We start from the raw sequence: 15,921 nt of genomic DNA on the forward strand, positions 1-15,921 counted from the left end.
TGCTGTAAAAGCTGGATAAACAAGGCTTCTGAATGATTTTGGTCTAGGGATTCTCCGAGTTATGAAACCATTGAAAAAATATCAGTTGTGTGCAATATGAACTCCCTCCTTAGCAACCTTTCAGATAAGAGTTATCTACATAGTAGCATTATTTCTAAAAGCACTATATGGCTATGTATAAATGTTCAGCTTCTACCAGGACATCAGTGTTCTTCTTGCAGAAACCAGTTGTGTATAGTTGTGCAAGCTTTTTCTCCAGAAGTAAAAGTTGCTGCTCTGGGAGAAAAAATAACCTGGGAACAACCAGATAGAAATCGCTCCCAGCACAGGCACGGGGGCAGCTGCTTCCACCCATCCTGTAGACCAAGAGGGGAGGAGCAGCCATGAGCTACTCCCTGCCTGCTTCTTGCTCAGGAGTTCCTGATGTGAGAAGCAGGTAAGGGCTCAGCCAGAGCACTCTCTCTGCTCAGCTGCCAGGCACTTGGAGCTGCATGAAGGACAGAGCCTAGCACTCTACTTGCTTTTAATGTAGTTTTTAGTGCGAGAAGCAGGCAGGGGCTTTGCCTCATTATTCCATCTGTTTGACTGTCAGGCACTGGTTTCAAAGCTTGTGGAGTAGTGCTGCCAGCTTCCTGCTTCCCCTTGCCACCCTCTGCTGCTCAGCTGGATGGTAGGGTAGTGATTTAAAAGCCATCAGAGCCAGGAGACAGGCTTGGGGAGCCTTTCCCTGAGCCTGGTTCCTGACCAGATCAGCTTCCCCTTGCCTACCCCCTCTTCCCTTTCCCCTTCTCTCCCCCAAGCTGAGCAGCAAGGGGTAGCAAGGGAAAATCAGCAGATCAGGCCCAGAACCAGGCTCTGGGAGGCTCTCCCTGGAGTAGCAGGGTAAAGCCCCCAAAGTTCCTCACACCGTAGCCCTAGGCGTGTGGGGCAGGCGGGGACTTTGTCACAGGGTTATCTGTTCAGCTTCTGAGCATCAGAACCCAAATGGATGGAACAGCACTATGAGCCCATGACCTGCCTTTCATGCCAGAGTTCTTGGTGTGAGAAGCAGGCGGTGGGGTTGTCATGCTGCTCCAGGCCCCCCAAAATGAGAGGACTGGAGCACCCCATGCTTTTCCTAGGCTGGGCCCACCTGTTTGGGAAACGTGCAAGGAGTAGCGGAGAGAGGACAGATGCCAACTGAATGTCTGTACTGCTCCCTCTCCTCAGATCTTTTCTAGCACTGGAATTTTTCTGCCACTAGAAATGAATATTTGTACAAAGCCTACGTCTAAGTAAATGAGGATCCTAAATTTTCCAAAGGACCAAGCACCAGGCTCTTTTATTTAGCTGTGTCTTCGAGTTTGAAAATGTTGGCTTAAACAGACAAGCAGATGCTACTAAACACAGTTTGGGTGATCAAGTGATACCAGGTAAAATTGTGAAAAGGAATTTAAACGCTTTAGCAGCTTAAGGTTAGACAACGTTAAATGGAATGGGGCTTAGATGCTATTACATTTTTTAACCATTTGGATGGCTATTTAGTTGCCTGCGTGAAAGGAACCAGTTGCTTCAAGTCCAGATTCTGGGCCTTGATTAAAAACTTAAGTCTGTGCGTATCTCCACTGACTTCCAACGTAGATCCTCAGTAAATGGGTGTACACATCCAAGAATGGATTACCATGTTGCCCTAGGAAAGATAAAGTTTAATTTATAGATATTTAGGCCAAAATGAACCTAAGATAATTCATTTGATCTCAGGTATATGTATAAAGGACCATCGATGTTACCTTGTTACCTCCTCATTGAGCCCAACAAATTGAACACATTAGTAAGGCAGCATGGAAAGTCTGCACTGACACTTCTTTATTCTACAAAGAAAAATAATACTTCAGTTTCCAAGGCCATCCACTCTACTTCTTCCAACGGCATTAAGGTCAGCGAATTAAATAAAAAAATGCCTCCAGTTCTTAAATGTTTATTTGGACACACAAAAAGAAGCCATTTCTGGTACTCTGATGTCAAAGATTTTTGACAGTAAAAAACAAGACATGAGACAAAAGCCCTACCTCTTATGTTTCTTAGAACTAGAAGAAATACTGCTGCAACCTGAACCAGTTGTGGGTCTGTTGCACTTGGATTCTTCTGCTGACTCTCAGGTGTTTGTGAGCTTCCTGGATATGGTTAGTGCCCTGTCTCTATTCTCAGCTCTAGGTCATTCTAATACATTCTCAAATGTAGGCCCCTGTCTGACACGCTTGGGCAACAGGACTCCCACAGTCCTGGAACCAGTTGCTCAGGTCTTCTAAGGCTCAAGTTGCTTAAACTGTTCCCAAGAGACCTGTAGATTCAATGTGACAGTTAAGGCAAGGAATGTAGGCTTAGCAAAGAAATTCTTTGATACTATACATTTATTTTTAATAAAGCACAGGAGTTACAAAACACAAGTTCCTGAACACAAACCCAGCTTTGTGTCCTCACCATCATGCATGTTGTAGTTTTGTATAAGTACTTTAGGGCCAGGCAACTCATCTGCTCTGAAGACCCTGATAGACCTTGCAGACCCAGATCTATTGCCTGCATGGGGCAATAGATAGCTTCCTTTACCCCCTTTAACACACTATCTAGCCCCTGCCCTCCTGTGAGGGATTTTCCAATCCCTAACTTCACATGGACCTCTGGATGGAGTCTATTCAAATCCACAGGCCCCACTAGCAGAACACCCATTGCTCTTTTAGGGAAGACTTCCAATATTCATGCTCCTTAATTACTCAGTCACAGCTTCCCAATGTAGCCTCTGTATGAGTGGTCAGGTTCCTCCTACATGAACTATAAAACTCAATAAAATCTATAAACAAATCTACAAAATGAATTTGCAGTGGCACACTCACGTTTGCAGTCATAAATGGTATTCACAGAACAAAAATGGAATTTGTAAGGCAACCCTCAAGCTGTCACACACATAAAAGACATAGGAAATATAAAACTGAATAGCAACAATAGTAAATCATAGAAAACAGGGTTGGAAAGAACATCAGGACATCATTTAATCCAAGCCCCTGTTCCATGCCACTATATTCTTGTCTAAACCATTGCAGACAGATGTTAATCATACTATACTTTCTCCAGTGCCTTTATCCTTCTCAGTGGGCATGTCTGCAGAAGATGCTGACCGCACCATAGCATGATGCTACTGAGCAGTAGTGTTTTGTGGCACTGAGACACGTTTGCCACAGCTACTGTGCAGTAACTCCAGTTACTGTGCATTTATTTAGTATTTATATAGACCACTGCGCAGTAGCATCTTGTGTAGGCATGCCCCCCTCTCTACATCAGTGCAAATGCCTCTTCTCAACTCCCCTTTGATTTTAACATGCATGCACATAATCATTTTTTAAAGTTATTCTCTCATTTTCAAAAATGACTTTGGCATTTAATAACCCACTGAATTTCAACAGGACCTAGTCTCTTAAACTCCTTAAAAAAATTATACCCAATCAATAATAGCCACACATGCCTCTGTCAATATGGAAATGATTTCACTTACTTCTATTATGAATGTCCTATGTGACATTTGGCAATTAAGTGGGAACCTATGAATTTGATAACTCTATCCATTTCTATTATCTCATTCTTTCAGCCCTCTTTGATCTTGTCACTTCGTTTTGTCCATCTATTATATCCTGTCTGACACAGATAAGAGGCCTTTGTGAACCAAGAACTGCCTCATTGCCTAATGCATCATTTAATGGTATTGTGTTCTTTGACTGTAAGCACTACTGTAGGCACTACTGTAATAAGTGTTACAATAAACTGGTCAAGCATCTTCACATGAGCTGCCAGCAGAATGACCTACAGATGAGGAACTATTGCACCTAGATTCACAGTGCTTTCGCCTCACACAGGCACCACTGGGCACAGCTCAGCTGCTTTGGCACTCTGATCATAAGTCCATTTTGAAGACCTGGATTTCAGAGAAAGGTAAGAAGCCTTGAGAATTCATCCGCAAATAATATCTATTTATTTTGCAAGGGGGAAGAGGAGGAAGCTAACTATCTAGGGATTTATTCCATTCTTATCACAGTAATACCTGGGCATGAGAGGGTTTTTAAGAACTCAAGAGCCTTCCTTGAGTGCATCAATGGATTTAGCAGAGAAATACAAATAAAATAAAACATGATTTATTGAGACAATGTGACAGAATTCAAGCAGTATTCTTTCTATAGGAAGTTGCTCACTGGTGCTCTTAGAGGTATCAAACCAAAATGACAGCAGACAGAATTTGACAGCTCTGTTCCAGTGTCAGCAGAGTTGTTCAAAGGTGTGATAAAGAAAGAGAAAGGTATTTCAGTTCCATTCATTTGATCATTGTCATCCTCCTCCATCATCTGTATTTGGACCTCTCTTTCTCTCTTGATTTTTTAGGACTTCTGCTTCCATCTCTCTTTTTGCTCCGTTCTCGTTCCTGAGCGTCTTCCTGGTATTTCTCTTTAGATTTGCTGGAGCTATAATGTCTATCTCTGTCTCGAGATCGGCTGCGACTACGGCTATGATGTCGGTCTTTCTTTTCACTCTTTCTCTTCTCTTTACAGCATTCTCCTTCATATTTTCGATCAGAATCCTGTCAAGGAAATTTGGCAGCATGCAATTACAGGTGAAGAGGAAAAAATGTGAAAGGTATGAAGAAAACAAAAAAGTAGGTAAGCACCTATCTTTGGCTTTCAGAACACTGGACTACCTCTAGGCAACTCAAATCCATTATGTGAAGCATAATAGACCTGGAGCTATAAACTGTAGCTATGTCAAGAAGTGTCATGTAAGGTTTCAACCTTTGGCCCATGTCAGCTGAAAGACTGGCCTTTATGTGGTTGCCTGCTGTGGTTCTTAGTTTTATAGCAAAAAAGCAAGTGACAAACTGGTAAAGTTTAGAGGTCTCAGCTAAGGGGATTTTGTCAGGCTTGTCCTCAAGGTTGGGATCATCTTCAAAATTTCAGAATTGGGTTCAGAATATGACTTCACCTAGCAAGGGGTGGGGGAGAACCTGTAGCCAAATTTTCTGTTCAGGTCCATCTCTACTTCCTAACAGCAAAGCACTGCAAGGGTGCAAAGTTCTGCGTAAACATGAACCAGGGAAAGCTAGAAGAAGACTGAAATAGGAATCAAATGCAATTTTAAAGAGTATAAATTTTCAAAGAAAACTTGCTATTCAAAATTTGTGAACAAAACATCACCTGGCATTAGAGCTGGAAAGTGCATCATTTATGGCAATTATCTACATGATCAAAACACAAAGATACTTAGTCATTTTCTAAGTATGCAGGTCAGAAAAACAACAGCTGAGTCAGTACTGGAATGTCTGACAATTAAGACAACTTGGACCTTTTAGCCATTAAAAAGGCTAAGACAATGGCACCCAGACAAAAGGGCTTCTATAAGTGTTTTTTAGATTTTTGTGGCTTATGATAATGAACCATGACTTACAAAAAGTGACTTATACAATTCTTAATCCTCTCCTGAAGCCAATCTGCTCTTATTCAAGAGACTTGACCATCTTTTCTACATCTCCCTTGCCTCTCCCTGAACAAAGGTCTTAAAACAGTGGGGGGAGGGGAGGAAGCAATTATTTCAAGCAGAGGGAGGGCTGCATGGGTAGCCCTGCCCCTTAGCCAGTGCCCCACCCCCTTGTCACCATCTTGGGACTGGAAGTCCTGCCCCTTAAACCCTGACCTATGCCACCAGAAGTCCCTCCCCCCTTGCCTCCGGAAGTACTCCTTTCAGCAAGGGGTTTTGCCATCAAAAATACCAGAAAAATACCAAATTATATTCTAAAATGCAAACATCTAAAACATTAATTTGATTTAAAAAAATATTTTTGCCCTGGTTTACATGTATTTGTGCAGTATACATAGAGATGATTGCACAACTGTAGCTTAACGTACTGTAGCTTAAAATGAAGTCTTACACTTGTATATTGTGGGGGGGTATAGGTTTGTAGGGGGCTGTAGGTGTGTGGGGGGAAAGAGCGTGTGTGTGTGGGGGGGGTATGGGGTTTGTATGGGAGGGTAGCTGGGGTGTGTGAGGGTGTGTGGGTGGACAGTCTGCATGTATGGCAGTGGGAGGGGGGCTGTGGGTGCGTGTGGGACTCACCCTACAAAAACCGTGGGCTGGATCTAGCCCATGGGCCATATTTTGCTCACCACTGTCTTAAAATGTCTTGTAAAATCCCAGTTGCTAACCTTAGCCCCATATTTTGGAATCCTTTAAAAAAGCTAGCATTATCATGTTCTTTGGGAGAAGGTACATTTCACTAATATGCAAATATCAGAAAACAGAATAAGATAGCAATTCTTCAAGAGGAAGCAGCCAACATACTATTCAAGCATAAATTACACATTATCCCACAGCAGAGGCAAGTATAAACATGCCTTTTAAATAAAGGCAAATACCCAGTCTATATATACAACTGTGATAAATGTGGAAAGCAACAGTTTAAATCAATATAACACTCACCAAATGATCAGTCTGCTGTGGAGTCCTTATATCTACTACACAGCAGATAAACTTGACTGTATTCTCCAAATCCACTAACTAAGCTAAATCAGACTGTCAATGTTTTCAGAAAACTTGAAAATCTTCAAGAGATCTTTTTAACGAATACAAAAACTGCACACAACACTTCCTTCAAGATTAGGACTTTGCAAGTAAAGGGGAGTGGAGAGAAATTTGTAAGTATAAACTGTGACCATAAACAATACAATTGAGATAAAGTATATCCAAGTAAAAATATCAGGTAAGGAAAGAGAGGCTATATGGACTACTGCCAGCAGGCTGTAACATTCATTAAATACAAATGCATGTTGCACTCAGGCACAGGCACAGTTGCTTAAGCAGACCAGGCTACACATACTATTTTCTGTTGCAAAAGGCTTTTTTTGAGGATCTACAGAGGTACTTCACCTCTGTCTCAGGTTTTCTGCCTGTACAATGCAAAGTTTTCAGGTGCTGTCGATGTTGTCCAATTTCACATCCATACAACAAGATAGGGATGCCAACAACTTGGCAGATGAGAAGTTTGGTTTGGATCCTGTCGTCATTAGCAAAGACCCCATTTCAGAGATGTCCAAAGGCAGCACCAGCAGATTTTATCCAGTGTTGAATGTCATTATCTTATGTTTTGGGAAAATGCAACTACCCAGGTAAGGGAAATGCTCAGTATTCTCCAAGGATTGCCCTTTAATTGTATATAATATGGGGAGGAACAGCAGGTTGATTTGGGATGGGTTGGTAAAGAATTCTAGTCTTTGTTGACAGTGAATCCAAACATTTTGATCTACAGCTCTTCAACTTGAACAGGCACACAAAACACAACTGAAGATCAGTAATAGAAGTGTCGGTTATTTGGGATTTGAAATACAACCAGTTGATTAGTTAAAGAGATTCTACTCCATGCAACGCTGGATGCTGACTCCAGATGGAAGCCTGTCAGCAATGAGATGCAAGGCACATGGTGTGGAGGCAACTTGCAGTAGAAGGGAGTGAGAGCCTGTGCCATCTGAGGGGAGACTACACAGTCCACTCCTTGCCAGTGGCTGCCCCACCTTACCTTCTGCTCTGCCTCTGGCATGGCCTCAGGGTCAACCTGGCCTGGCTCAGAGTGCCCGCCACTCCTGCCTAGCTGGGCAAGGCAGGGCTGGGCCTGCCACTGCTGTCTGCCCCAGAGCCGGAGCAGAGTGGAGTAGCAGAAGGGAGACAGATAATGGGAGGGCAAGCACTGGGGAGGAATAGCAGGCAGGAGAGAGCAGGCAGGGAAGGGGTAGGGAGTGAAAGGCAGGCACAGAAATGGGGGTGTCAAGGAGTGAGGGGAACAGGCAGCGTGGGTCAGGCAGGGAGGGCAGCAAGGGGCACATGGCATGGGGGTAGGGGAAGAAGGGCAGGCAGGAGGGGGGCAATGTCACCAGGGGGCAGGCAAAACAGACAGACAGGGCAAGGGGCAGCTCCTCTCTCCCTGCCACTGCTTTCGCCACTAGAGCTGTAGGGGAACAAATCTAAGATAACTTTCCACTAATTAGATTCTATACATGAAAAATTACAACAAACTGGGCAATTGCCCATTAAGAATGATGGGGGGTGGAAGTGGGCAGGGACTGAGGCCCATGCCCCCACCCCCACTCCCAATCTGGGCCCACTCCCCCCTTCCCTCCTGCTGCTTGGAGTCCAGGCCCATCCCCACCTTCCCACCACAGCGGCAGGGGGAGGGGAGGAGGGGGCCTACCACAGGCCCGAGGTGGAGAGAAGCAGGCCTGCCACAGCAGGGGAAGGGGTGCTGCAGGTCCAGGCCGATCTGGCGGTGGCAGGGGAACAGGAGGAGAGAGTTTGGAGCCAATGCAAGGTGGGGGGGGGAAGGAGTGGGCCTGGGCCCGAGGGGAGGAAGAGGCCTCTCCTCCCCCTGCCACTGCTGCGTTGGGCCGGGCTGGGCCAGGCCCGCTGCTCTCCCCCACCTCAGGCTCACTCCTCCCTGCTGCGTCGGGTCTGGGCCCACTCCTCCCCTCCCCTCCCCTCCCCACCACTGCTGCTGCCACGGTGTGCCCACTCCTCCCCCACCCATGTTGGACCCGCTCTTCCTCCCACCGCCATGGTGTCAGCCCACATTGGCAATGATGGAAAGGAGAGGGGTGGGCCAAGGCAAGTGCCGGTGGCCTCAGCCTCGCCCCCACCCCCAACACCACCTCTAAGGAGCAAGGGGGGGGGGGAGGGGGGGCAAGGCCAGCTCTGGTGGCCTTACCCCGCCCTCTGCTCCATCGTCACCACCTGCAGGGAGCAGGGCAGACTGGCCCCTCACCCCCCGCTCCGTTCTGTGCCCCCACCAGTGGCAGCGCTCCGCCATGCAGCCACCCCGTCCAAACACTTATTTGCACTCTGACTGGCCGTTTCAGTCAGCCAACGAGAGCGTGACTAAAGCATTACGGACAGACAGACAGAGAAAGGCTTTTATAATATTAGAATTTATAGAATCTAATTACTAGGGAGGTCACCTTCAGGTTGAAGTCATCTTGGATTTGGATAAATAGATGGAAGAGAGCATCGGTGCTCTCTATCTTGCTTGACTCCAGTTCCAATAGGAGAGGGATAGAGTTGTCATTGGATGTCTCCAAAATCATGCCTTCAATGACCATGACATCAGGACCGAAATCAAACTTCTTGTCTACCAGGATGCTGTCATCCCAATACTGCTGAATGGATGTGAAACTTGGATGACATATTGAACACACCTGAAAGCTGAATGTTACCATCAGTAAGGTCTTTGGAAAATCCTCCACATCAACTGGCAGGGCAGAAAAATGAACACTAGCATTTTCGCTAAAGCATGCAGCACCACCATTGAGCCATGTTTATATGGTACCAACTCCACTGGACAGGAGATACGGATGCCTAACAAATGGGTTTCAAAGTAGTTTCTATACTCCCAACTCACCGATGGTCACCACTTTAGAGGTGAGCAAAAGAAGAGATTTGAGAACACCCTGAAGGCTAATCTGAAGAAAGGCAATATTAAACATCAATAGGTGGGAGACTCGAGCACTGAATTGTCCACAGTGGTACCATAACACATGACACAAGGCATCAATCACTTTGAGAAAACTTGCCCCATCATGTAGATGAATAGGCAAGAGAGACAAAGGGAAAGAACTGTGACCTGACTTCACCAAGATCTGCTCCTTTCTCCCAGAACTATTTGTCAGGTCTGCAGTTGAACATGTGGATCTCTGACCAGCCTCCTCAATCATCTATGGACTCACCACTGACTTCTCTATTTAATGAAAGACTGACATCCTCATATTGAAGGACTGCTGACAACTTGTACAATGGGACCATTTCACAGGAGCACAATGGCTTTGTTACCATTTCTCTCCACACTTGTTTGATCACAAATCCAGTGTATCCTGCACATCATGCTGTGAGACTGGAGGTATCAAGAGCCAACTATCCAAAGCTTATGCTGTTTGAAGTTTCCCTCAGGCCAGGATATAAAACAAACTGGGATAAGAAGCTGGGGAGACAGAGATGACAAGCTGAAGAAGGAGCTTTGGACAGGGTAGGGGACGAGGTTTAGGACAGGCTGTGCAGAGACTGTATGATAAACAAAAATTATACCAAGTTAAAGGTGGGAAGCGACTTACCTTACACATCAGTTGCTTTATATTCTCCATTATATAGAAGCTAAACTGTACTAACTTACCCTATTCATTCAGGGCTAAGATGCCCAAATTTAGTTTGTTTCCTACGGGATAGGAACAGCTACATAAAATGTTTGCAGAACAGCTGATACAAATTAAGGTCATCCCTTCCGCCTGCCCTCCCCCCCACCAACACACATATTTAGCTACAGATTAATCAATTCACACTGCCAAGGAGTAAGACAGTTAAGTTAGTGCTGGGACAAGGGCAGTGGGCACAAAAATCTAGAACACTTTGCTCACCAGGACCTGGAACTCAATCAGGAATCTTGAGTCTAAACAATCCTCTGCTCTCAAACAGCTTCAAATTCCACTGCCAGCATGTGCCTCATTTCCGTTTTAGGGACTACCTACTGCTGCTACCAATTACTTGGTTACCACAAACAGCAGGGGTCTGTACTGCAGATTCTAAAGATTTCAGCCCTACTGACAAACACCATGTCCATATACATCATGATACTTTCTTCAATTACACAATTGTATTCTATTATTTCTATAAGAGCCCACCTTAGTCACTGCACATAATGGATCTGCTGTCAGGATGTCTCAGGGGGCTGTAAGTAGAGGAGACTTCTGTTTGAATGACCTCTGTCTCATTTGCTGCAGAAGTGAGAAGGTGTATATGGACTGAAGTAGGGGATTTCAGGATGAGAAAGAATGTTTTTGTGGTTTAGATAGTTAAATGCAGCTCTGGGAAAAAGTATTATTATTGTATGCTATGGAATTACTGTATGATTACTGTGGGGAAATCAAATGCCAGGCCAGTTAAAAGAAATTAAAGACAGTATGTGAAGTGGCCCCTTTTGATCTGGACAGTTGAGGAATCCATTATTCAATTCAAATCTATCTTCCAGGAAATACATGGGCAGGGCAAGTTTGCATTTGTTAAGACCAAAGAAAATACTGCTTCTGTATATCAATATACAAAATGACCAGTCTGGAGAAGAGTTTCGGTTATGGATAGAAAAGATCATATGTTACATATTATGAATTTGTATGAGAACCATTTTAATATTTAACAAAAAGCTTAATTTTTTATTGCTTTTTCCCCCCCTTTAACTGCTCCTCTGCACATACAGACCTATTTAAAATCCAGCATCTTATGACAAACCAGAACTATAAACATGTTTTTGTTAACTGAAAAGGGAAAGGGGAAGATCATACTTTGAAAACAAGATCAATCCCTTGGTTGCCAATTCCTGATTTTCCGATACTGAATCTTACACCTGTCATTGGTTAAGTGAGGACATCCTGTTTCTTAGTTCACTGCAAAGTTAGAGACCAGGGATAAAGAAATTCCCTGTGCAAATGCAATGGGCGGGGATAGGGAAGGAATTTTTCTGGCTTTACTTTTTCATGGCAGTTGTCTGCAAGCTCAGGTTTGGGATGCAAGATGCAGTCTTGCTACAAGGGGGCTTTCTTGGCAAAGCGTGGGGTAGCAACTGAAGGAGCCAAATTTCCACATGGGAAGGCAGGGTTACCACCACATATGTTACACATAAACAAACCCATTCTTCTAGTGCAAAGATCAAATAGGCATTCATACTAGCAGCTGTCTTTTCAAATAAGAAACTTTAGATCAAACCTGGTTGTTGACATATTAAAAGCTTAAAGCCAGAAGAGAACAATATCTGACAAACAGCAAGGTCAGCAGACTCACACTAAACAGTATGGCCAAAAATACTTAAAAAACCCCTGTGACTACAGATTTTATTCTGCTATTTCTGGGCTGACTGTATTCATGTTGTTATAGTATTTTGTGACTCAGTTTATCTCATTAACCTGTATACAAACAACAAAGGGTTAAGTTCCACATCTAGCTATGTGCAGGACAAGACAAGATGAACCTTTAGCATCAAAATAGTTTTGAATAGCTTTGCTGACATACCTACAAAAGGTGAGATGCCCCACACCCAGGATGAGATAAATATGACAATGGGACAGCAGGCTGGGGAAGCAGCCTGTAAACTTCTGGTCAGAACAGTCTGAAAGTTGAGACAACTGGAAAAGTTTTGGGGAGCTTGAGAGACTGGAAAGGGAACAGCTGAACATCTGGGGTGCTCTGGGTTGTATGGGCTGGACTGGGAATGGAGAGACTGCTTAATCTCTTTGGAGGGGACAGAGAACTTCTGGCTGCCCTCTGCCCCAAGAAATGCCTTTACTCAAGACACCAATATTGTGCTGCTTGGAACGGTGGGTTGTGCTGGGCTGCTCCAACAGGAGGTTAAGTGTCTCTCTTAGGAGCATACTGGGTGCTAGCTTCTTGAATCAGGGCCATGGAGAACCAGGGAGGGCAAGAAACTGCAAGGCCAGGATCTTCAGAGTCAGAAGGATCCAGGGATCCCCCTGCTCTAGAAGCCATGCTTCTGGCTTCTGGGACTACCTTCAGCAATCAGACAAGACCATGGTGGTCTCAAGCAAACAAACCCCTAGGGAGTTTGGGTTTGTAGTTGTGATGCCAACTGCAGCTTTGCTAAAATCAACAACTAAAAGTTACAGCAAAACTGAAAGTTAGCAAGGCTGTATGATTAATAAAAATCCTTTGGACAAAAAAACTGCTATTCCTCCCACAGACTCAGTCATTATAATAGGAAAATCCAAAGCAGCATACACTGACAGCAAAAGTAAAAACATTGGAAAGGAAACAAAGCCATAAATAAATATACTGTTCTCAAATAGAAGTGTGTGAAGTATTGAAAGCTCCTGTTCACTGGCCTTAAAACCGCTGCACCCACCTGCTCCCAACCCACATCCTGTTACCTACTGAAGAAAACCCCACAACACCCAACTAGCTCAAACCTCTGGAATCAAGAAACACAGGGTAAGAGTCAAAAATAATTCTTAAACATGAATACATAACCTGAAGATTCAGGAAACAAGTGGTGGACTATAAAAAAGGATGAGTCAAAACACACTGAAGGTGAAAAAAAAAAAGTGTCAATTAGCAGAAAAACAACTCAGCATCACGGAAACTATTGAGATCATAAAACCCCCTCCCTCCTCTTTAATCACTGTTGTTATAAGTGAAGCCTGTAGCATCAAACGCAGTTAAAGTTGCCCAATACTTCCCATTATAAAACCCTGTTTTCAGTTCCTAATAAAAATGTTGCCAAGCTAACTGATCAGTTTAGAAATTTCTAAATCAGATGTTTGCCTCAATTTGATTTTTTTAAAGTTTTCACCTAAAATCCTGCAGATGTTTCCAAGAAGAGTGCATTTTTTGGTTTACATTTAAAAAGTCTTTACAACTGGCTGTCAATACATTCTAACACCTTTACAGTAGGGACTTAACATCTGAACAGGGGTATCTCAGCAGTGTACTTCCCTCTGTTCGTAAGAAAGTTTCCCCAAACTCAGGTGAATCGTGAGCCTCTGAAAAACACAGTTCATATATAATCAGTGGAGACTTCCTTGGCGACTAAACTGTGAGGATGCCATTTACAATAGCTATGCTCCATCCTCTCACACCTCCTAGGCATCAAACGGGGGGGGGGGGGGGGGGGGGTGTTATCCTCAAAATTGTGATGGAAAATACTTCAGTCTAGTGCTACAGAGTATGCAGGGCTTCCCCTGGAATGGCTCCTTCTAGCACCTGGGTAAGGTGGGGCATTGTGCGCTTTGCCATAGAACAGAGAAGGTAGACATTCCTATGGGCACCTGGACAGCATAGAGAAAATAGACAGTCATAATGGAAATACAGAGGACTGAGAAATGAAATGTGGTAAGAGGTTGGACATCAGCTGAGGGGGTTTGGAGGCACAAGCTAAGATACAAGTGGATGGGTGGACCCTCCAGGTACGGCATGATCAAGCACTGAAAAACCCTCCCAAGAACCTGCAAATGAAGAACTTACTTTCAGTTATTGGGAAACCCTGACAAGCTCTCGCATCTTCCTATTCGTTCATGTAAAAAATAACATCCTACCAGATATTACATTAACTGAAGTGAAGTGTGATATGGATCTAAAGGGTCTAACCAGCTAATGACCAAAGCTGGTGCTAAAGGTAGGCCAGAACTTAGCACACAAGTCCTGGGTGCTCAGAAAAGATGGCACCGGACCACAGGGAGGGAGCTAAGAGCAGCAGCAGGATGCCGCTTTGAGAGAAGGCACTGCGTGTTACTGCCAAGACCCAGGTTAAGCCTTCCTTTGCCCTAAAACTACTGCCCAATTCAGGGCTTTAAATCTTTGCTCATCATACAACTGCAACAGTTGCAGGACCAGGGAAAGGTTCACCATGGTGGCTCCCCAGGGTGACACCTCTCTCACAGCAGCATTCTGCTCCATATGACAGGAGCCTCCACTTTGGCACCTCATGGTGCAAACTTTCTTTGCCCAATTTGGTTGTTTTTGCTGTTTGAATAAACTGTATGATCACTAAATAAGTCAGGGTCCCTACAGAAAAAATAGTAAGTAATCAAATAAACAGACAAAGGACATACCAAAAGAAAGCCAAACTAAGACTGCATGGTCAACTTCAGTGATGGTATTCCCAATATCTGAGTACTTGACTTTGCATGAAAATTCCTTCAATGTAGATTTTAATATACTTACGTAATGAAGCATAATAAATTCTAGTTGCAATGGTCCTGCTTATGGAGAAACAGAATAAGGACAAACCCTTAAATTCTTAGGGATCAATTCTGATCTTGTTATGAAAAAAATATCAAAATAAGAAACGTGATAGAAGAGTAGGGTTATATGAACTCTTTAGACTCTAAAGTTATGCTTAGTGTATAGCATTAAGACACGCTCTAAAGTTTAGAGCGTGTCTTAATGCTTTACATTAAGCATAACTTACAGTGTGTTATTCAGTCTGAAATGCCATGCTTGCATGTGAAAGCCAGGTTCAGTGTACCTCCAGCCCTTTATCTATGCCCATCAAGGTCACCTGTTTGAGCGCTGTCTCCCCTGTGCCTCACTGCCTCTAAAATGCAGGATGGATGCCATAATTTCTTTACCTCACAACAGAATATGGCCTGAAAATAGTACTTTGTGACCAATACAATAGGTCCATCTCAAACTACTACGTCTAAACAGCTTAGCCAACATGCAAGCACAAGCTGAAAATACAATGCAATTACCACTGCTTCTTATCTCTTATTTATGGCCAATATAAATCATACATTACATATAGTTCAGTTATTCTAAATATAATAATATGTACTCTAATCCTGGAAGACCATCTCTCAATGAAGTAAATTGTTCACACTGCTAAAATTTAGCCTGAACACAACATAAAATGGTTCTCCCTTCAATGAGGGAGGCTGGGAAAATTAAACAAACAGTCTATTTCAGGAGCAGTCATAAATAGTGAAAGCTATAGTATACACTGATTCAGGGTTTTTTCTTCCACCAGGAGTTCTTGTGACATGTTAGGAAAGATGCCTATGCTTGGTCTACACTACTGCTCCCACATTTAACCCTGTCCTTATTTTACATACTCCTTAAAATAAATAAATAAGAAAACTCTAGCAGACCCACCATTTCAAACTCAGAACCCTCACTGAAGAGCTACCAGGATTCACAGAAACCATCCTAAAACTACTTGTCACTCAAAAAGCAAGTTTCCCACAAGCCATAACAGACTTCTTCCACAAGATCCCAAACACTAAGCACCTCTCCAAGGAGGCCAGATTTGTGACCATGCATGTCAATAGCCTGTACAGTAACATCCTGCACCATGAAGGCATTACTTCCTGCCTGAAA

General features: G+C 43.7%; 1 protein-coding gene across 1 annotated transcript in view; it reads right to left on the reverse strand.

Moving 5' to 3' along the window:
- Positions 1–2,372: 2,372 nt before the first annotated feature.
- The window catches only part of PPIL4 (peptidylprolyl isomerase like 4), a 36,839-nt gene continuing 23,290 nt past the window's right edge, over positions 2,373–15,921 (reverse strand). The window contains exon 13 of the mRNA XM_006262042.4: positions 2,373–4,600. Within this exon, the coding sequence (XP_006262104.1) occupies positions 4,364–4,600 (237 nt within the window). The 3' untranslated portion in view covers positions 2,373–4,363. The remainder of the gene's footprint in view (positions 4,601–15,921) is intronic.

This window comes from Alligator mississippiensis, chromosome 1, assembly GCF_030867095.1.
Source record: "Alligator mississippiensis isolate rAllMis1 chromosome 1, rAllMis1, whole genome shotgun sequence".
Taxonomy (NCBI): Eukaryota; Metazoa; Chordata; order Crocodylia; family Alligatoridae; genus Alligator; species Alligator mississippiensis.